This window comes from Desmodus rotundus, chromosome 5 (assembly GCF_022682495.2).
Source record: "Desmodus rotundus isolate HL8 chromosome 5, HLdesRot8A.1, whole genome shotgun sequence".
In the NCBI taxonomy this organism is placed as follows: domain Eukaryota; kingdom Metazoa; phylum Chordata; class Mammalia; order Chiroptera; family Phyllostomidae; genus Desmodus; species Desmodus rotundus.
This window is the reverse complement of record NC_071391.1, coordinates 136727483-136749774: the sequence shown is the minus strand read 5'-3', so window position 1 is coordinate 136749774 and position 22292 is coordinate 136727483. Positions and strand designations below refer to the sequence as shown.

At 34.9% G+C, this 22292-nt stretch overlaps 1 protein-coding gene across 1 annotated transcript in view; it reads left to right on the top strand.

The window, feature by feature from the left end:
* Positions 1 to 22292, top strand: part of XPO1 (exportin 1) — a 43349-nt gene that overhangs the window by 18307 nt on the left and 2750 nt on the right. Inside the window, exons 5-21 of the mRNA XM_024552752.4 lie at positions 10051 to 10112; positions 10323 to 10367; positions 11482 to 11663; positions 12637 to 12685; positions 12762 to 12881; positions 14190 to 14318; positions 14922 to 15080; positions 16077 to 16274; positions 16732 to 16870; positions 17061 to 17242; positions 17316 to 17472; positions 17562 to 17725; positions 18002 to 18136; positions 18476 to 18659; positions 18954 to 19060; positions 21157 to 21351; positions 22035 to 22203. Coding sequence (XP_024408520.1) covers positions 10051 to 10112; positions 10323 to 10367; positions 11482 to 11663; positions 12637 to 12685; positions 12762 to 12881; positions 14190 to 14318; positions 14922 to 15080; positions 16077 to 16274; positions 16732 to 16870; positions 17061 to 17242; positions 17316 to 17472; positions 17562 to 17725; positions 18002 to 18136; positions 18476 to 18659; positions 18954 to 19060; positions 21157 to 21351; positions 22035 to 22203 — 2376 coding nt within the window. The remainder of the gene's footprint in view (positions 1 to 10050; positions 10113 to 10322; positions 10368 to 11481; positions 11664 to 12636; positions 12686 to 12761; positions 12882 to 14189; positions 14319 to 14921; positions 15081 to 16076; positions 16275 to 16731; positions 16871 to 17060; positions 17243 to 17315; positions 17473 to 17561; positions 17726 to 18001; positions 18137 to 18475; positions 18660 to 18953; positions 19061 to 21156; positions 21352 to 22034; positions 22204 to 22292) is intronic.

Below are 22292 nucleotides of genomic sequence, written 5' to 3'. Positions count from 1 at the left end.
ATAGTCAAGATCTTCATCTTGTGATTACCTTCCCCTCAAACCTACCGCCTCCTTGATTAGCTGGGGGTTGAATGGCTGGATCATATGGTAGGTATGTGATTAACTGCCCATCCAACTGTTTTCCAAAATGGTTGTATCATTTTACATTCCCACTAGCAGTATATGCTTTACATCCTCACTGAAACTTGGTGTGGTGTTTTTAATTCTAACCATTACAGTGCATATAATATAATGGATTTTCCTGGTTTTAATTAGCATTTCCCTCATGACTAATACTGTTGAATATTCTTTCACATCATTTGTGTTTGTATATATATTATTGTAAGTTGATACTGTTACTTCCTATTGAACACAGATGGTGATTGTTCCCTTTGTTAGTAATTTTTTTTAAAGAAAATTTAAGTTTGGGGGTTCTTAAGCCCTAGTGTCTAAATCAAATGAGGAATTTCTTAATTTTTTTTCTTACAGACTATAATGTTTGACGCATTATCAATCTAATCTCAGATTTGATAGGCATACCTATTTGTATCTTTTCGCCAGTTTTATACCATGATGGGATAATAAGTATCTACTTTATCTACTACTGCCTTAAATAACAACGCAATATTTTAAAATATTCTATTACATTTCAGTATCATACACTTGAAAGTAGTTTCCTACCACTTCTTGTTAAGGTAGCAAATTTGTCCTTCCAAAGTTTCCTAATTATGTGGAACTTCTTCCATAAGAGATGTTTACTTGAAACCTAACAAAGTCTAGTATTTACTTAGCTTCTATACACATAGGAATAGGAAACACTTACAGACTTTATTAAAGCAGGATGTGTTTTAATAAATTGGGTTTTTTTTTTATTATTTCTTTAAAGATTTTATTTACTTATTTTTTAGAGAGAGGAAAGGAAGGAGAAAGAGGAGAGAAACATCAACGTGTGGTTGCCTCTCGCACGCCCCCTACTGGGGACCTGGCTGCAACCCAGGCGTGTACCCTGACTGGGAATCTGAACCCATCACCTTTTGATTAGCAGGCTTACATTCAACCACTGAGCCACACCAGCCAGGGCTTATTTTTTTGTTACAGGAAAAATTTTTAGATCTTTAAAATAAAATTGTTTACTTTTGATAAAATATTCATGACAGTGTTTGCCATTACAAGTGTATAATTCAGTGTTGGTAACTACATTCACAGTACAGCACAATCACCATCACTGTACATCTCCAGAATTTTTTCACCATCCCTAATTAAAACTACCATTAATCATTGATATTCCCGCCCCAGTTTCTTAGTACCTGTTAACCACTATTACACTTTCTGTCTTAGGAATTTGCCTATTTTACTCTGTCACGCATATGGGTGATCATGCCATATTTGTTTTAGCGTCTCATTTATTTCACTTAGCATGTTTACACGGTTTGTCCATGTTTTGTTTTGACGTGTATCAGAATTTCATTCCTTTTTAAAGCCAAATATGTGTGTGTGTGTGTGTGTGTGTGTGTGTGTGTACGTACACCTACCACCTTTTCTTTATTCATGAACATTGGGCTGTTTTCACCTTTTGGCTATTATAAATGACGCTATAAACTTAATTAAACTTGAATTTCCGCATTATCTTCTAGAGTTCTTGTTCAGTGTCTGAGGCCATAACCCTTTTAAGAAAGATGACTTCTTACAGATCTGTTCCTCTTAAAATTATTAAAATTTGTAGGCAATAAGTCTGATTATAACCTATCTGTGGGAGCCCTCAGTTAAGAGCCCCTGCTTTTGAATTGTTGTTAGATGTTTGTTTCTTTTGCTGTTCTTAACAACTATTGCATTGAGTGACTAGGAACAATATTCTGTGTTCTTTGGACAATAAGGGAAATAGGACAGCTATTTAAGAGCACTATACAGGGTGTGTCAAAAGTAGATTCAAAGTTCGTATGGAAAGTAATGCACGCTGGTTGGTGTAGCTCAGTGGATGGGGCATCAGCCTGTGGCAAACCAAAGGGTTGCCGGTTTGATTCCCAGTCAGGGCACAAGCCTGGGTTGTGGGCCAGGCTCCCAGTAGGGGGCATACAAGAAGCAACCACACATCGATGTTTCTCTCCATTTCTTTCTCCCTCCCTTGCCCTCTCTCTAAAAATAAATAAAATATTTTTGAAGGTAATGCAATAATTAATATAATAAATAATAATAAGCTGTATAATAATAAGCTGTTTTCGTGTGCTTATAACTGTAAAACTATTCTTGCCCTATCCTATATTTTAGTGTCTGCCATGACACATTAGCCACTTGAGCTAAAGCTGACCCTCACCCTATATTTTAGTGATTGTTTCTGATGATAGTTGTAGGTGTAGCTTAAATGGATAGACGTTTGTAATCTATGAACTCAGATTACCTGTTGTACTTTTGTAATAGTGTATTAAGGTGTTCCATTTTCTGTGGTATGTAAATATTAGCTACTGTGAACAAGAGTAATCAGAATATGCATTTTTTTATAGTTTGTCTATGAGTACAGTTTTCTCTTAATAGGATCCTACATTAGGATGAAAGTTTACTTTATGGCAGTCTTATCACTTAGCTAGGTAAAGATGCCAATGTATCATCAGTATGATTTTTTGTTTTTTCTTTTTAAGATTTTTTTAAAAAAAATGTTTCTTTTTAGAGGGAGGAAGGGAGGGAGAAACAGTGTGGTTGCCTCTCGTGCACCCCCTACTGGGGACCTGGCCTGTAACCCAGGCAGGTGCCTTGACTGGGAATGGAACCAGTGACCCTTTGGTTTGCAGACTGGCACTCAGTCCACTCAGCCACACCAGCTAGGGCATAAGTATATAATACTTAAAAGACATTCTTGGGGAATCAATTATTAATATTGCTGTATAAATAACTTGAAAGATATGCAGCTTCTAGATCAGGGTGGGATTTATTTAAAACTTACCCATTTAGCTGACATTGATACTGTCCATTTATTATTTTGTATTGACTATTTGACATTGCTCTCTGTATTTGGAATGACACTGTCAATGACATTTTTCTTGATATTGAGAAAGTAGTTGGATTACATGAGGGGGGACCCAGAAAGACCCATAATTATCTCCTGGAGGGCGGGCCCCTTGTAGTACAGGCTTCCCCCACTAAGGTGAGTGTTTCAGGAACCCTTCTGTATCAGTGTACCAGCTGGCGTTGTGAGAGGCTGTGTTTGACTTCAGTGATTTTGTCAGTGCATTTGCCCATTTCATGATGGGTAATTTATAAGCACACCTGCCCACACCATACTGAGAGTTCAGCATTTTTTACCAAAACCAGCATGACCCCTGTGCCCCACCTGAAAGACTTTTTTTTGTTTCCCTGATTTTAAAAAATGTCCTCAAAGGGAAACATTTTCCCTGTGTGGAAGAGGTGAAAAACTGCAAAAGCACTATAAAAGGCATCAAAATCAATGAGTTCAAAAGTGTTTTTGAGCAGTGTGGAGGGAAAGTCTTGATAGATACACCATATCAAATGGAGAGTACATTGAAGGTGACTGAAGTTTTGAACATGTGAGAATAAATACACAATTTTTTATAAATAAATTCTGGGTGTTTGGGGGACTCCCCTTGTAAAAAAATACATGTATACACTCTTGGATTTGGAAAAATTTTCATTATAGCTGCCTTCCAATAATCTTGTTTTGAAGAAATTATACATGGTTGGTCTTTAAAAAACTAACCCTTTCAGTAAATTCAGGGTTAAGTTTGAAAACTTAGGAGGTGAATTTTTTATTCATATTGAGAAGAACAGGATAGGAGCTTATGGATATAAATGTGCTAAGTAATTGTATGAATCCTTTGAAAAACTTGATAACATAATAACGATGTGAAAACATAATTGTACTTCACAGACATAAAAATTAAAATTCATCAGTGAAATGGTCCTGATTTTTTTTTTCCCCCTAACATAGCAAACTTTCCCAATTCCTAAGGGAAAGCTTGCAAAGCTGCTGGAATAGAAAGGTTCTTAACATCTACTTTCACTTTACACTTCATATACACATAATTGGAAACATAATTTTTGGTTAATAATATTTCTTAATATGAAATATTTATGGTCCTTGGAGGAGGCAAGTGTAACTTCTGCTTACACTGCCACTGTTGAACATCAATATGAAATCTATTTTAATATATTTTATTGATTAAGCTATTATAGTTGTCCCACTTTTTTCTCCCCTTTATTCCCTTCTGCCCTGCACCCCTCCCCTCCCACCAGCATTCTTTCTCCTCCCGCCCCGCCCCACCCCCCCACCTTAGTTCATGACTATGGGTAGTACAAATAAGTTCTTTGGTTTCTCCATTTCCTATACTATTTTTAACCTCGCCCTATTTTGTATCTACCATTTATGCTTCTTATTCTCTGTACCTTTTCCCCCATTCTCCCCTCCTTCCTGCTGACAACCATCCATGTGATCTCCATTTTTGTGGTTCTTGTTGTTTGCTTAGTTTGTTTTTGTTTGCTTTTTTTAGGTTCAGTTGTTAATTGTGAGTTTGTTCTCATTTTACTGTTCATAATTTTGATCTTCTTTTTCTTAGATAAGTCCCTTTAACATTTCATATAATAAGGGCTTGGGTATGATGAACTCCTTTAACTTGAGCTTATCTGGGAAGCACTTTATCTGCCCTTCCATTCTAAATGAAAGCTTTGCTGGATAGAGTAATCTTGGATGTAGGTCCTTGCCTTTCATGATTTTGAATACTTCTTTCCAGCCACTTCTTGCCTGCAAGGTTTCTTTTGAGGAACAGCTGATGATCTGGTGGGAACTCCTTTGTTAGGTAACTGTCTCCTTTTTCGCTCACTGCTTTTAAGGTCCTCTCCTTATCTTTAATCTTGGGTAATGTAATTATGATGTGCCTTGGTGTGTTCCTCCTTGCGTCCAGCTTGTTTGGAACTCTGAGCTTCCTGGACTTCCTGGAAGTCTATTGCCTTTGCCAGATTAGGGAAGTTCTCCTTCATTATTTTTTTGAGGAAGTTTTTGATTTATTCCTTCTCTTCTGGCACCCCTATGATTTGGGTGTTGGGGAACGTTTAAAGATGTCCTGGAGGTTCCTAAGACTCTTCTCATTTTGTTTGAATTCTTTTTTCTTCATTCTGTTCTGGTTCAATGTTGGTTTCCTTCTGCTCCAAATCATTGGTTTGAGTCCCAGTTTCCTCCCCTTCACTGTTGGTTCCCTGTACATTTTCCTTTATTTCACTTTTCATAGCCTTCACTTTTTCCTCTATTTTGTGACCATACTCAACCATTTCTTTGAGCATCTTGATTACCAGTGGTTTGAACTCTCCATCTGATAGGTTGGCTATCGTTTAGTGCAATTTTTGAAGCTTTGATCTCTTCTTTCATTTGGGCTATGTTTCTTTGTCTTGGCACAGCTGTTAGGTAGTAAGGGGGCAGAGCCTTAGGTGTTCACAGGGGTGGGCAACTCACATTGTCGCTGCCTTGTAATGCTCTCTGTAGGGGAGGGATCAGAGAGGGAACAATGCAGCTTGCTCAGCTCTCTGCCGGCTTTCAGTCATTTCCCTGGCTACCTGCAAGCAAATGGGCCCTTCTAGTGCTGATTTCCGTGTGGGTGGGTTTGTGTACATTCTAGGACCCTGTGGGTCTCTCCATTAAACTCTTCTGTGAGACAGAGTTTCCCCCTCTGCGTCAACCCCCACAGGTTTTCCAGTCTGAAGGTTTGAGGCTTTATTTCCTGCACTGCAACCCTGGGTTGCGTGGTCCATCTCTCTCCGTAGTTGCTCCTGGTTTATCTGCAGGCAAATGTGGGAAACGTCTGGTCTGCCAGCCTCCACCTAGCCCTCCCAGTCCTGTCTACCCAGGCTTCACATCTCTGCCCCTTCTACTGGTCTGAATGATTCTTCTTTAACTCCTTGGTTGTTGGACTTCCATACAGTTCGATTTTCTGGTACTTCTGGTTAGTTTTTGTTTTTTAAATCTGTTGTTCTCCTTTTGGTTGTGTGAGGAGGCAAAGTGTATCTACCTATGCCTCCATCTTGGTTGGAAGTCAAATATGAAGTCTTTAAAGGGGAGTACCTTGTTAAAAGAACTTGTTTTAGCCCCGACCAGGTAGTGCAGTTGGTTAGAGCACCATTCTGATACCTCAGGGTTACAAGTCAATCCCTCATCAGAGCACGTACAAGAAGCAACCAGAGAATGCAAAAATAAATGGAACAACGTGGTGATATTTCTCATTCTGAAATCAATAAATTTAAAAAGTAATGCGTTTTAATTGTTTTACAAAGTGTCATGTCTGCAACTGACAGACAATAATTTGTTTGGCACAAAGAAAAAAAACTGGTAATATATATTTTTCTGTCAAATATTAGATGATTTTCTATTATATCTCAAACAGCTTTTTCTGCTGCTTATAAACATTTGCCTTTTCTACCTTGATATGCATGACACTGCAATTTTTTTTTTAAGGTGCAGTTCACAGCTGTAAAGTTGTTCTTAATTGAGCTGTTTTGTTTTTGTTTTTTTAATTGGAGTTAATGATAGGAAGGAATTGGTCAAGGAGTTAACAGTGCTTGATCAAATAAGCTCTGATAACCCAGCCTTAGGAGATTCTGGGCAGATATTAAAAAGGCAGTAGTACTTGATCAAAAAGGTGCTTACGGTTACACGCTTTTGAAGGGATAGAAGTACTGATCATGGTAGAGTGACATTAAACTGAGACTTCCTTGTCTGCTGGAACCTTCCACTTTGTGAAATACACCTTTTTCTTATTTTCATCTTTTACTCTTCGCTCCATTTACGATGAATTTCAGAAGCCTCCGAAAGGAGGGTGAGGATATTTAATGATTTAATCGGCAACAGAAAAGTGGAAGGATCTGTTCGATCGTGTTTTTATATTATCTGCAGCTGAGGGAAGCCTCCAAATCTTACATATTACAAATGGAGGTAGTAGTTTTGGACATCGTCTTGTTTCTTATGACAGATTTAGAAGAAAACTACTTAGTCTCATGACATGGTATTGACAGTCATTTATTCAGAGAACAAACAAAATATATAATGTAACCTGGATTAAGAGGTTTCAGAGGAATGCTTGCTCTTTGTTTTGTTTTTATTTTTCCAAGAATTACCTTTTTCTTTATTTTGATAGGGCCTTTAATGATAGTAATTTATGTATAAAGAAGAGAAAAGTTAACAATACCAGAATTAAGTTGTGATTAGATCTTACAGATATTGAGGACACATAAGATTATTGTGTGGGTTGCCCTAAATGGTATAATTTAGTGCTCATTTAAAAGTAAATTTGATTGCCCTAATTGCTTCATTTTTAAAAATCACCGTACTAAAACTAGACTTAATTTTGTGTTCGCAAAGCATTTTAATATTTTGAAATAAATTTAGACTATAGAAAGAATGCCCAAGAATGTATAGAATGCCCTTGTACCTTTTAGTTTGTCCAGATCCTAACAACTTACCTAACCATAATAAAATGATAAAGCCAGAAATTAACATAGGTTCAGAAATAAATTTAAGTGTGGACCTTAATTTGTATTTCACCAGTTTTCTCTCTAATGGCCTTTCTTGATTCTACAATTCATTTAGTTGTATGTCTGTCTAGTCACTTAATCTGTAACAGTTCTTACTTCCTGATTGTATGACTTTGACACTTGAATTCTGTTTAGTTCTTTTGTATAGTGTACATTAGTTTAGGTTCACATTTTTAAAGCAAAAATACCACACATGTGATGTTGTGTCCTCAGTCCCTGAAACCAGGGGGTACATGGCATCAATATATTTCATTATTTTTGCTTGTTACTAGCCTTTATAATTTGGTTATGATGGTGCCTCCTGGTTTTCTATTTACAACGTTGTTCACTTTAAAAGTGATAGGTATATTGGGGAGAAAATTTGAGACTGGGTAGATAATCCCATTTTTCCTGGTGTTATACCCATTTGTTTTTAGCATTCATTGTTAGGTCTTGTCTGCAACAGTTCGTATTGTGTCTTTGCCTAATATAGAAGTGTCTGAAAAATGTGACTAAGTTTTCATTACATTATATGTTTATGTAACAATCAGGTAAGGTATTTTTCGAAAACAGGAAGGCTATGTACTTCATAATTTTTTTTGATCCTCATCGAAGGATATGCTTATTGATTTATTATTTTTATTTTTAAAGGGAGAGGGGAGAGAGAAACATGGATCGGTTGCCCTCCCATACAGGAATCAATCTCACAAGGGTTTTTTTGGTTTATGGGATGACACTCCAACCATCTGAAACCACCCAGCCAGGGCAGTGGGCAAGCTGTGTTTTTAAATGTTACACCATAATGTTGATACTACTTAACATTATATTTTCATTATTATATTTGACTTTATTGTACTAATGGGTTTTTCTGAGTTTGGAAAATTTTCATGACTATCTTTGTTTTTTGTTTTGTTTCGTTTTAGTAGATTTTATTTATTTAATTTTTGGAGAGGGAAAGGAGGGAGAAAAACACAGAACCATCAATGTATGAGGATACATTGATCAGTTGTCTTGCACATGCCCCTGACTGGGAACCGAACCAGTGACTTTTTGGTTCCCAGGCTGGTGCTCAACTCACTGAGCAACACCAGAAAGGGCTGATTAGTGTTTCTTTTTTTGTTTGTTTGTTTAAGTTTTTTATTTTATTTATTTTTAGAGGGCAAGGGAGGGAGAAAGAGAGGGAGAGAAACATCATTGTGTGGTTGCCTCTCATGTGGCCCTCACTGGGGATCTGTCCCACAACCCAGGCATGTGCCCCGACTGGGAATCGAACTGGTGACCCCTTGGTTCACAGCCCGTGCTCAGTCCACTGAGCTATATATACCAGCCAGGGCTGATTAGTGTTTTTTAAAGGTTGTTTTTATATGGGACATTAAGGGAAATGGCCAGTTTACATATATCAAATAAGCATTTTGTTTTCTTCAAGTTGGCTATATTTCTTATTAATTCTTGCAGGTAAGTTTTTCAGCAGATCCCTTTTTAAAGAAAATTTGAGTCCAGTGTTCCAGGTGGTATACACAGTTTCATGAACTCTCACCTGTAGTTCCAAAGTTCAGAAAGGTCTAAAAATTGGAAATCTTCATAAATCATTTGGCAGCAAAGCCCACATTAAACCAATGTGAAAGCAGTCTTTATTTTATGTAGCAGGAAATAAAAATGTGTTCACTTAGGGATCCTGCTTCACGCCCTTTGGGTATTTTAATGCAGGTGCACTCCATTACTTTAAATTTAAGGGGACCTATAGTAGATGCTCTGTAAATTCATAATGATATAAATTAAAATCAAAGTTGTAATGTAGAGTCTTAACTGGTTAAACATTATAAACTTTCTCCTTAACTCTCTTCTACATTGTAGGGGGTGGGGGTTAAAATTACATTTCCTGGATTAGCTTAATGTTATAATTAAATTGGGAAAGGATAAAAATAATCAGGGCTCTGTTTATAAATATTTTTGCGTGAACTTCTTTTTAATACTTACGAAGTTACATCTTCAGGGTTTTTGCCGTTTTAACCCACAAAAAGAAGTTGCTGTATGTATTTATTTCAATGAACAACACATTAGTCCTTTGTGTTTTTTTTATTTCAAAATCACATTTGGTGTATTTAACTGGTATAGCATTAAAGAGTATCTTTATTATTTTTTTAAGATTTGGTATTTAGTTTTTAGAGGTGGGGAGGGAGGGAGAAAGGGAAAGAAACGTCAATGTGTAGTTGCCTCTTGCATGCCCCCTACTAGGATAGGAACCTGGTCCTCAACCCAGGCATTGTGTCCTAGACTGGGAATCTAAGCAGTGACCCTTTTGTTTGCAGGCTGGTGTTCACTTCACTGAGCCACATCAGCCAGGGCAAGAATATCCTAAAAGATAGTTTGTAACTATTAATCTGTATTTTGTAAAGGTTAATAACAAAACTTCAAGATTTCAAGTAGTACACTAAGTTTATCCCGAAATGCCAACATTGGTGATGGGTTTAGGCATATTATCTGACTGTACTCTGCCCTCTTTCTCTCACACTTTTTTTTCTTGAAGATTTATTAGCATGTCATAAAAATCATTTTTTTTTTTAATAGGGATAAAAAAATACGTTGTTGGCCTCATTATCAAGACGTCATCTGATCCAACTTGTGTAGAGGTAAGAGCTTTTTTGGAGATTATGGAGGCATTGTAAAATCATTTAAATACTGAATCTTTACCTAAAACCTGCCTCTATCACAGGTCTATAGATATATGTGCACAGTTGTTTTCAAGATAGGCAATTATTTTTTTCTCAGATTTCTTATGTTTATGTTTTTACTATGCCTGTATTAGGCCATCCTTTAACCTAAAGTTTTTCTTTTCTTAGAAGGAAAAGGTGTATATTGGGAAACTGAATATGATTCTTGTTCAGGTAAGTTTTTACTTGATTCCCTCTTCTCCTCAGATGAGTTAAATGCTTCAGTTAGGCTGATTACTTGAACAAAACATTTCAACCTACTTCAGTGAATAACATCTTGCAGTAGTGATAGTACATAGTCTTTATAATAACTATAATAGTTAACCTGTCTAGTGTTTGAAATTGTTCATAATGCTGTGGTAGGAACCATCAAATACTGTAAACCCATCACTTCTATGGCTCTAGTATGGATTAGACTCTTCTAAAATTTTCTCATTTGCTTGGTACTATGTATATTTTCTTTCCATATCATCTATATCAGTTTTAATTCATAAATCATTACCTTTGAATTTAGCATCCCTTTCATTAAACTCTACGTGGCTTTTCAAGCTTTTTGTATTATCTAATTTTATAAATTTTAATATTTACCTAGTTTTTATAAATGTCAAAATTTATTCCTGAGATAAATAGTTGTGAAAGAAAATTTTTCTGTTTACTGTGTTTTGGAAGCTTGGTTTCTTAAAACATTTGGGTTTTCACTAAAATGAACTGGGTTTCTAACTAAGGACTTATCTTTGGTAGCCTCTCTCTGAATGGGGAGAGGGAAGAATACAAAGAAGATAGCTACCTACTTCTCACTCACAGGTGCAATTATAGAGTATCTGGTTGGGAAATCCCTAGTGTACAGAATATACAGTATATACTTAAAAAATTGAACACAGTTCATTAGGCTTTTGGTCAAAGATGATTTCATCCCCAGTTAATGCCTCCTTTCAAATTTATATGTCCAAACCATATTATATTTTCAAGGGTTAGATGCCAACCAAAAAGTTTTTCCCTGCTTAGTCTCCAAGGTTGATCTGCACATATTTATCTGACAGATACTAATATGAATACACACTAGAGCCAGGTTGGATCAGTTGCAGTAATTGAGAGGATCATGGGGCAGTTGAGACAGGACTTCATTTGTGTTATATTTTCCATCCATTGTGTTCCGTTGAGGGTGGTACATTTCTTGTTTTAATAAGGGGTCAGAAAATGCAAAGTGGTCAAATATTTGTTCCTTTCAGTATGAAGTATTGTCATTAACAAGTGAAGTGAAATCTTTTTTTTTTTTTTCTCATTTTAGATACTGAAACAAGAATGGCCAAAACACTGGCCAACTTTTATCAGTGATATTGTTGGAGCGAGTAGGACCAGTGAAAGTCTCTGTCAGAATAATATGGTGATTCTTAAACTCTTGAGTGAAGAAGTATTTGATTTTTCTAGTGGACAGATAACGCAAGTGAAAGCTAAGCATTTAAAAGACAGGCAAGTGTTTTATTTTAGAAGTTTAAGTAATTTCTCAAACTATTCAAATGTATTTGGAGGTAGATTATAAATGTTTAAGGAACTGTGATTGTAAATAATGTTAAATAACTCTTTATTGCTTTTTATTACAAATTTAAATAGCCTTACAGGGGACCTAATATTCTAAATCTGGAGGCTTTTTTAAAGTACACGTGGTGTTAAAGATGTTACGCTCATTGTCACAGTGAAAAACCATATATCACATGGGAAAGGATTATAAATTGAGAGTTTCCAGAAACCACTTTGGGATCTGTTTTATATGGTGGCTACTTATAGCTTCCAAGGAAAATGACTTGTATTCAAATGTCAACTGAATTCTTAATAGTCCTGCATCTTGTCAGTTCCCTACTGTTAACACTAGGATCATGCCAGACTTTTTTTCTTCCTTCTTAGTAATAAAAATTTATTGAAGTCAGTAGGGCACAGCAATATATTACCTTTATAGTTTTATGTAGTCAAACCAGCTTCAGAATTTACAGTTTTTCATCTGGTTTGCTATATAAGCACATTTTAGGATTTGGGATATACAGGGTAGAGAAAAAGTGGGTTTACAATTGTTCATGTGGAAATTAATACAATAATAAAAACATAAGAATAAACTTGCATACTCACAGCTGTAAACCTGTTTTTGCCCCTCCATGTATGTAATTCCACTTCTTACTCTGAAGAGTTTTGTTTTGGGTACATTGATTTAAAATACTAGATTGATTGATACTATTAAAATAGAGGAAGGATGATACAAAACCAAACCTCCAAAATTACGTAGTATTTAATAACTTTGTAGCTTTTGATAAAGTTGTTGGTATATGTGTTTAAATAGAAGTAACTCAAGTTTTTAATGACCAGATTGCTAAAATGTTTAATATTTGTTAGTGTGTAAATAATTACAGTATTTATTTCTATTTGTCTTCTAAACTGATCACTTTTTTTTTAGCATGTGCAATGAGTTCTCACAAATTTTTCAGCTGTGTCAATTTGTAATGGTAAGTGCTTTTAATTTCACTTTTTAAAGTAACAATTATAAGAAGATAATTATTTATAGGTATGTTTTTGTTGCAGGAAAATTCCCAAAATGCTCCACTTGTACATGCAACGTTGGAAACGTTGCTCAGATTTCTTAACTGGATTCCACTCGGATATATTTTTGAGACCAAGTTAATCAGCACATTAATTTATAAGGTAGAGTGAATACATTTCACTTATTTGTCACTGAATTAATTGCACATACTATCTTAGTTTGTAATGTCTTTTGTATAGAAAAACTATTCGTTTCAGCGAGTAATTGTTTGAATTACTGTTAAAATCTTATAATTGATTGTTCCACTTATATTGTGTAATTTGACAAATTCCATGTGAAAACTGTTAAGGATTTGGTTTGGTTTTAGGTGATCATGTAGGTCACAATGAGGTGAGTTAAGGAAGGTTTCTACAACATGGAAAGTTTTTGTTTTTTTCTGACAATTTAAAGCAACAACAAGTAATGCCTATATAAAGTCTTATAATTGTTCTTCCAGAGATAGTTACCGTTGCTTGTATTACATTTTCAAATGTTTTCTTAGCAGATGTCTGTGTAAATTATGGCTTTAAAAGCAGTCAGTTATAATTTATATTTCGGGCTTTGTAGTTCAGGGTTTGAGAACGTAATAATTCTGATACATGAGTTTATAATATTGGAGACATCACTTTATTATTACATAATTTATATGAAATTGTTTTGCTATTGGAACAGTACTTCAGGTAACATTCTTATATTTAAGACATGCACTTGTCCGAGTATTTATTTTGTATAAATTTGTGTATCAGGTCAGTAGTTATGTCCATTTCTGATGCTTGTTGATGCTTCCCAAATTAACATCCGCAGATGGTGTGCCATTTTTATATCTTCTCAATAATAGAATGTGAAAGAGCTAGTTTTCCTACACCTTCGTTAATCACAGGTGTGTTGCCCATTTCATAAAATCCTGAGCGATTACAAATCTTGGGTTACTTTTAGATTACACAGAAAAGATTATGTTCTTAAAAGTCACATAATAGTTCCTGGGTAAGTTACTAAGCAACTTGGTGTTTCTTAGATGTCCAAGGATACATCAAAAGGAAAGCAGTTTGCTCCTAAAATATTGTCTATTGGGTAGATAAATGAAATTTCCTCAAAACAAAATAACAGCTCTGGCTGGTGTGGCTCAATAGATTGAGCCTGCAAAGCAAAGGGACAGGGTCACTGGTTTGATTCCCAGTCAGTGCGCATGCCTGGGATAGGGGCCAGGTCCCCAGTAGGGGGTGTGTGAGAGACAACCACTGATTATTGTTTCCCTCTCTTTCTTCCTCCCTTTCCCTCTAAAATGAAATTTTTAAAAAGCAACAAAAATAAATTATTTGTTTATCTGCCTTTTTTTCCTGTTTCATGTAAAATCCTTTAATTTTTTTACTGTTAAGTAAAATGTTTTATACTAGTTTAATTTTATGCTTTCTTTTTTATTATTAAAATAGTTCCTGAATGTTCCAATGTTTCGAAATGTCTCTCTGAAGTGCCTCACTGAGATTGCTGGTGTGAGTGTAAGCCAATATGAGGAACAATTTGTAACACTATTTACACTGACAATGATGCAGCTAAAACAGGTAAAACAACACTCCTAAACACTAAATTTTAGTGCCTTCGGGAAAGTTGGGTTGGAGCTGAATCATTTCAGCACAACTTATAATAGACCACCTATCATGTGATTGCATGTTTATTAGATAACATTAAGGGTAAACTAGACATTATAATGAACATTTTAAAAAGTCATTGAAAGATTGCAGATCTGGTTTAATATCAGCTCTACTGCTGATCTTATGTTTTGAAATGGAGGACCGTCCAGTCATAGTTAATTAGATATATATGAAGTTATCTAGAAGGTTAATTGTAATATTACATTACTGTATATGTTACCTGAATGAATTGATTTTTTTATGTTTTTAGTATCATTAAGGGGAAATGAAGTTTGATAGAGGGGAAAATTCAGAGACTTATCTGAAGAAATCTTACTACTTACAACATTAAAGGGAGAAAAATTAACTAAAACTAGGACACAGAGATACAAAAACAAGACAGACCAAGGAGTTCCTGTGAAGAATAAGCTATTTATTTGTTTTTAGTATTAGTAAAAGGGTGATGGGATCTTGGAGTTGGGTGTGTTGTTGGTTTTAAAATGCAGACGAACAGTCTTTATTTTAAACTTTCAGATGCTTCCTTTAAATACCAATATTCGACTTGCATACTCAAATGGAAAAGATGATGAACAGAACTTTATTCAAAATCTCAGTTTGTTTCTCTGCACATTTCTTAAGGAACATGGTCAACTTATAGAAAAAAGACTAAATCTCAGGGAAACACTCATGGAGGTAAGCTTTGCGGAGTCTTTGGCTTCTGAAATTCTTCTTTGCATAATATTTCTTAAATTACTAAAGAGCATGTAGACATGTCATTTCTCAGATTAAGTCTAATGACCTTCCTTAAAAATTGAGGTGTTACCCACATAACACAAAACTGTCCAGTTTAAAGTGTATAATTAAGTGGCATTTAGTACATTCACAGTGTTTTCAACCATCTGTCTATTCCAAAACATTTTCATCATCCTCAAAAGAATGATGTATACCCACTGAAAGTTAATCTTACTCCTTTCTGCCCCCATCCCCTAACAGCCAGTAATTGGCTCTGTTTCTGGAATTAACCTATTCTAAACTTATGTATACATGGAATCATAGCCCTGCCTGGTGTGGCTCAGTGGATTGAGTGCTGGCCTGCAAACCAAAGGGTCGCCGGTTTGATTCCCAGTCAGGGCACATGCCTGGGTTGTGGCCCAGGCTCCCAGGAGGTGGCGTGTGATAGGCAACCACACATTGATGTTTCTCTCCCTCTCATTCATTCCCTTCCCCTCTGTCTAAAAATAAATAAATGAAATCTTTAAAAAATAAATAAATAAATGGAATCATAATAAGTGGTGTTTTGTTACTGGCTTTTTTTCCCCACTTAACATGTTTTCCAGGTTCATGCATGTCACTGCATGTACTAGTACTTATCCCTTTGTATGGCTAAATAATATTTCCTCATATGGCTATATCACATTTTATGTGTGTATTCATCATTTGATGGACATTTGGATTGTTTCTACCATTTTGCTCTCGGTACAGTTAACTACCTCAATGTTTTTGAAGTGTTTCAGGACATGTCAGTAGAAAGCAGAATTTGCTCCTAGAACAATAGTCTGTTGCACAAATAATGAAACCTCAGAGCTGTGAAAAATAAAACGTGAACTTTTATTTCTAAATAATGTGATGAGCGGAAAGCAGTTTCGTTAATGATGTTAAGGATTATTTTAATAGTTCTGGTCTTTGTAGGCCCTTCATTATATGTTGTTGGTATCAGAAGTGGAGGAAACGGAAATCTTTAAGATTTGTCTTGAGTACTGGAATCATTTGGCAGCTGAACTCTATAGAGAGAGCCCATTCTCTACATCTGCCTCTCCATTACTGTCTGGGAGTCAGCATTTTGATGTTCCTCCCCGGAGACAGCTGTATTTGCCCGTGTTATCCAAGGTAACAGGAAAGTGGGTGGTTGAGTGCTCTTACTGTTGCTTGCTGTGATTTTGGCTAATCTGTCCAAATAAATGATGAGCTACAAAAAGAATCCAATTTCTCCATGCATGTTGAAAACCAGAACATGAAAGGGATTGGTATAAGAGCTAAGTTTCTAAAAAAATTGTGGCCCTTTTACTTACAAGCAGCATCAATAATCTGTGAGTTTGTTAGAAATGCAGATTTAGGCCACCCCTATCTACCAAATCTGTCTTTGAATGAGACCATAGAAACTTAACAGTTGATTTTTATTCATGATAAATTTTGAGAACCACTTTGTAGGATTAAATTTTAAATATGTTCATTCTTTTATATTGTGGGGGTAATTTAGTATCTTAAGGTACATCTTAATTTTTTTTATCACTGCATTTGATGTGGCTGATTTCAAACATTTAACAAAGTTTTTCTTGTTGAATAGGTTCGTTTATTGATGGTTAGTCGTATGGCTAAACCAGAGGAAGTATTAGTTGTAGAAAATGATCAGGGAGAAGTTGTAAGAGAATTCATGAAGGATACAGATTCCATAAATTTGTATAAGAATATGAGAGAAACATTAGGTAAGTTAATATTATTTAAGTTTTCTCAATGTGGTTCTATTCTGGGGTGGAAATATTTAGGAAAAGTGGTACACTTTCTGAATCTTTTAATAGCCATTTTATTAATGTGCTGTTCTTCCCTTGGTAAAAATCTTTCTGTTCATTGAGTTTTGCGTTTGTGAAAACATTTGGAATTTTTTTTCCTTTGTAGTTTATCTTACTCATCTGGATTATGTAGATACAGAAAGAATAATGACTGAGAAACTTCACAATCAAGTGAATGGTACAGAGTGGTCGTGGAAAAATTTAAATACGTTGTGTTGGGCAATAGGCTCTATTAGTGGAGCAATGCATGAAGAGGATGAAAAACGATTTCTTGTTACAGTTATAAAGGTATGCACGTCATGTGTGGACTGAAATCATTAGATAACTGTTATAAATTACTGAAAGTTGTCTTATTTTACAGGATCTATTAGGATTATGTGAGCAGAAAAGAGGCAAAGATAATAAAGCTATCATTGCATCAAATATCATGTACATAGTAGGTCAATATCCAAGATTTTTAAGAGCTCACTGGAAATTTTTGAAGACAGTAGTTAACAAGCTGTTTGAATTCATGCATGGTAAATCCTCTATATATTTTATTTAGTTCAATTTTTGTTGAACAAAAGATATTTCTTAACTTTTTTGATAAATGTTTTTGTTTCATTAGAGACCCATGATGGAGTCCAAGACATGGCTTGTGATACTTTCATTAAAATAGCTCAGAAATGTCGCAGGCATTTTGTTCAGGTTCAGGTTGGAGAAGTAATGCCGTTTATCGATGAAATTTTGAACAACATTAACACTATAATTTGTGATCTTCAGCCTCAACAGGTATGGGAGATCTTAGCATATTTTCTTAGAAAGTAACTGTGGTTTTAATCAGAATTTATTAACAGGACTAGAAAGAATGCCACTATTAAATTCAGTTCAAGTATCTGGTTTTCATAGTGAAGCAGAAATTCAACCAGAAGTTGGTTAGGCTATGTTCTTATCTTATATAAATTACTTCTGGCACTTAAATAAAATTAGTTTTAGTACATACCTGAATTGCATGGTTTTCTGTATTTTATTACAGTGTAAAAGTAAAATGTCTGCCTTTTAACATAGGTCCATACATTTTATGAAGCTGTGGGGTACATGATTGGTGCACAGACAGACCAAACAGTACAAGAACATTTGATAGAAAAATATATGCTACTTCCTAATCAAGTTTGGGATAGCATAATCCAGCAGGCAACCAAAGTAAGTTACATTACTTTCTGTAAAAGTTCTAATGGAATTTAAGATTATTTAAAAAGCAGCGAATTCCATATTATTGACATGTATAGTTGACTGATACATGCTGTTATCTGTGTTTTTCCCCATTTTAAAATACAGTATATTTTTATTTTGTTTTGCTGGTAAAATGGGAATATTTCTTACACTAATCTTAGTTGTAGGTATTGGTAATAAACTTCTGTGTTACACCGTTTGGGATTAACAAATGTGACTATGATTTTGAAATAAAGTAGATAGTGTTTATTGCTTTAGTAATTACAAGGATAGTTCTTATGTGATAAATGGATACTTTTTGTTTCACAGAATGTGGATATACTTAAAGATCCTGAAACAGTAAAGCAGCTTGGTAGCATATTGAAAACAAATGTGAGAGCCTGTAAAGCTGTGGGACACCCCTTTGTAATTCAGCTTGGAAGAATTTACTTAGATATGCTTAATGTATACAAGTGCCTCAGTGAAAATATTTCTGCAGCTATCCAAGCCAATGGTAAGTGATTTTGAATTTTTGTGGAATGCTACATAGCATCGATTATACTAAGGGAACATTTGCAGCTTTAGTGTAAGCATTTAATACCTCTAACATTTTAAATAAACCTCCCTCCAGATAACCCTAGGTAATTTTTTTTAACCAATTGCATGCCCCTTACTTTATAAAATTCGTCTTATTTCTCCAATAAATTTATCTTTAGGTTTTTAATAGTAAATAATATTGGAAGCACATGTAATTAACAGTATAGACTTTTAGTTGTCAAGTTGGTTTCCACTTGATTGTATTTTTTAGGTGAGATGGTTACAAAGCAACCGTTGATTAGAAGTATGCGAACAGTAAAAAGGGAAACTTTAAAGTTAATATCTGGTTGGGTGAGCCGGTCTAATGATCCACAGATGGTAAGTGAGATATTGTGCTTTTTGTTTAAGTTGATGCTGCACTCTGGAATATGCTTTATCTCTGTATGCATTTGGCTGATTTAAAAGTAATTTCAACCCTGGCTGGTGTGGCTCAATGGATTGAGCGCTAGCCTGTGAAGCAAGGGGTTGCTGGTTCAATTCCCAGTCAGGGCACATGCCTGGGTTGTGGCAAGGTTCCCCAGTAGGGGGTGTGTGAAAGGCAACCACACATTGATGTTTCTCCCCCTCTCTCCCTCACTTTCCCTCTAAAAATAAATAAAATCTTCAAAAAAAAAAAAAGTAATTCCAATGTCTACGTTTGGGATTATTTTAAGGATTCTATGAGTCCTTGAGTACTTAAAACTAGTAGCAGTTGTAAGCAATCTTCCAAAGAAATTGCTGTTATTTGGAGATGGTGATATGTAAACAAGATTGCTGAGATTGGGTCATTTTAATTTTTTTATGAATAGATAATCGAGTTCGAATGAAATGTTTCTGTTCATGATTTTCAAAGCAATTTACAAAACTGCCATTAGTTTGCTGCTTCAGTGAAAGTGTTTTCTGAGCTGAAGGTTTGAAAGTCTTTTACTCCCTTAATGCTTTCAGTTTTAAATCATTTCCAGAAGGGAACATAGTTTTCAGAAAGTAAATGAGCTTCCATGTCCCTCAACTTGGAAAAATGTAAATTATTTTTAATTATTGTTAAATCTTTTCATTCTCTTGATCCTTGAAAAATTACATTACAAAAAGTCCTATCTTGCTAACACTGCTAGGTGGAAATGGTGGTTGACAAGTGTGCTACTTGCATAATTCGGAAATTTTCATATTGTTTCTATTGATAAATAATTTTCAGGAAACTTACACAGATAAACAATTGTAGAATTCTCAAGGTATCAGATGTAAATATTAAAAAGCTTTGAACGTGTGCGTTTTAAGAGCAAAACTAATTAAAATTGGAAAGTAAAAAGGATGAATCAACGGAATTGTGAAGATTATAATTTACAATAGCTTGAGCAAACTTTAGGGGTATCAGTGGTAATAATCACAAAGATGGCATCATCATATTTTACAACCAAGATTTATGTAAATGTTTGGGGCAGTGAATTCAAAGCTATTCCAAAATACTTCAGGTCCAGTTTGTAGGGAATGATTTCAGTCAGTATCAAGAGAAGAAATGAAAGGTACAAAGTAATTCAAAATATAATTTTGTTCTTATCCATCACAACTTACTAAGCCTGTTTTGTGTAGTAGGGAGCTTACTAACTAGCAATTTTCAGTTAACAAAACATTGGTTGTATTTATTGTACACATCTTACTAAAGAACCTATTAAAAATACAAAGTTACACCTTAATATGACTGAGTTCATTGAGAATTATGGAAACCCCACACAGCGTTTGGTGCATTGTTTCCTTTTATGAGAAGTGATGGCTTGTTTTATTAAAATAAAATACATTGAGTGTCTACTTTTGGTTATATATGAGTACCTTGGTTTTTATAGACATCTGTTGAAGAAACTGATACAAACCTGGTTAGGAGGACTTTTCCTTCCTATTAGGTTACCCCTACATATGCAGTATCCCTAGAATCCTGGTTGTGCCACCATAGTTCTTCAGTAAGTCACTTGGTTTTGGGCCTTAGTTTCCTTGGTAATTATAAATTTGAGCTATAATATGTTCTTGGCCCTTCCCAGCCTATTGTGATGTCTTGGTTGGTTTTAGTAAAATATTTTGGTGTACAAAAAGGCGAGTCTCGCCCTAGCTGGTGTGGCTCAGTGGATTGAGAGCCAACCTACAAACCAAAGGGTCACCGGGTCGATTCCCAAACAGGGCACATACCTGGGTTGCAGGCCAGGTCCCCAGTAGTGGGTGTGTGAGAGGCAACCACACGTTGATGTTTCTCTCCCTCCCTCTTTCTCCCTTCCCTTCTGTCTAAAAATAAATAAAACCTTTAAAAAAAAAAAAAAAAAGGCGAGTCTCAAAGCACAGTATTTATTTCCAGTTTATAGTAGACCAACCTTAGAGACAACAGTACCTAGCTTTTTATAATGGTGACCACATGCATAGATTAAAACTTAAAAGTTTTTTTTTTTTAACAGGTAGCTGAAAATTTTGTTCCTCCTCTGTTGGATGCAGTTCTCATTGATTATCAGAGAAATGTGCCAGCTGCTAGAGAACCAGAAGTGCTTAGTACTATGGCTATTATTGTCAACAAGTTGGGAGGACATATAACAGCTGAAATACCTCAAATATTTGATGCTGTTTTTGAATGCACGTTGAATATGATAAATAAGGTAATATGACTTACATTTCAGTTATAAAATGGGAAATTCTGCAGGATAAGTTCTAGATTTTAATGTTTGAACTTCTAGATTAGGGAAATACTTGTTTTTAAAAAGCAAACAAATTGTAACATTCAAATGGGAACTTGTATTCAAATCTTGGTGTATTTTAGACATTAAGATATATATATATTTATATATATATATATTAGACATTAAAATTTATATATATTTGTTTAAATAAAAAGGCAGCCTACATTTTCAGTTATGAAAGTATAATATGTGTTTTATAAGCCATGAGAAAATAACATTAACCAGGAAAGGAAATGTTGTTAGTGTGAAAATTTACACAGTAGCTAGCAATTTTTCTAATCTGTATTGTCTCAAAGTCACTAAAATAAAGTGGTAACAGTAGTCTCAGAGTTACTAGATAAAGTGTTCTTGTGCATTTCAGTGGGTTCTTTGATAATGTGACTTTGTGTTGCCTCATTTTCGTAATTCATTTGTTTGGTAAATGGCAATTTTATCTCCAATGAGAGGTGAATTCTATTGTCTTTGGATTTGCCTTTCGGGGGCCTTACATCTTTATTGGTTCTACTAACAAGTATATTGACTTTATGGTTTGCTTTTTCCATCCCATTTAACATGTAATTAAGGTATTTAAACTTGATTTTGTTTCTACCACTTACTTTTAGGACTTCGAAGAATATCCTGAACATAGAACAAACTTTTTCTTACTACTTCAGGCTGTCAATTCTCATTGTTTCCCAGCATTTCTGGCTATTCCACCTGCACAGTTTAAACTTGTTTTGGATTCCATTATTTGGGCATTCAAACATACTATGAGAAATGTTGCTGATACAGGTAAATGCATAGAAATGATGTCCTTTTTAAAAAAAACTTGGCTACCAATCTACAGAATAGAGACACGTGTAGATAAGATACATCATTGT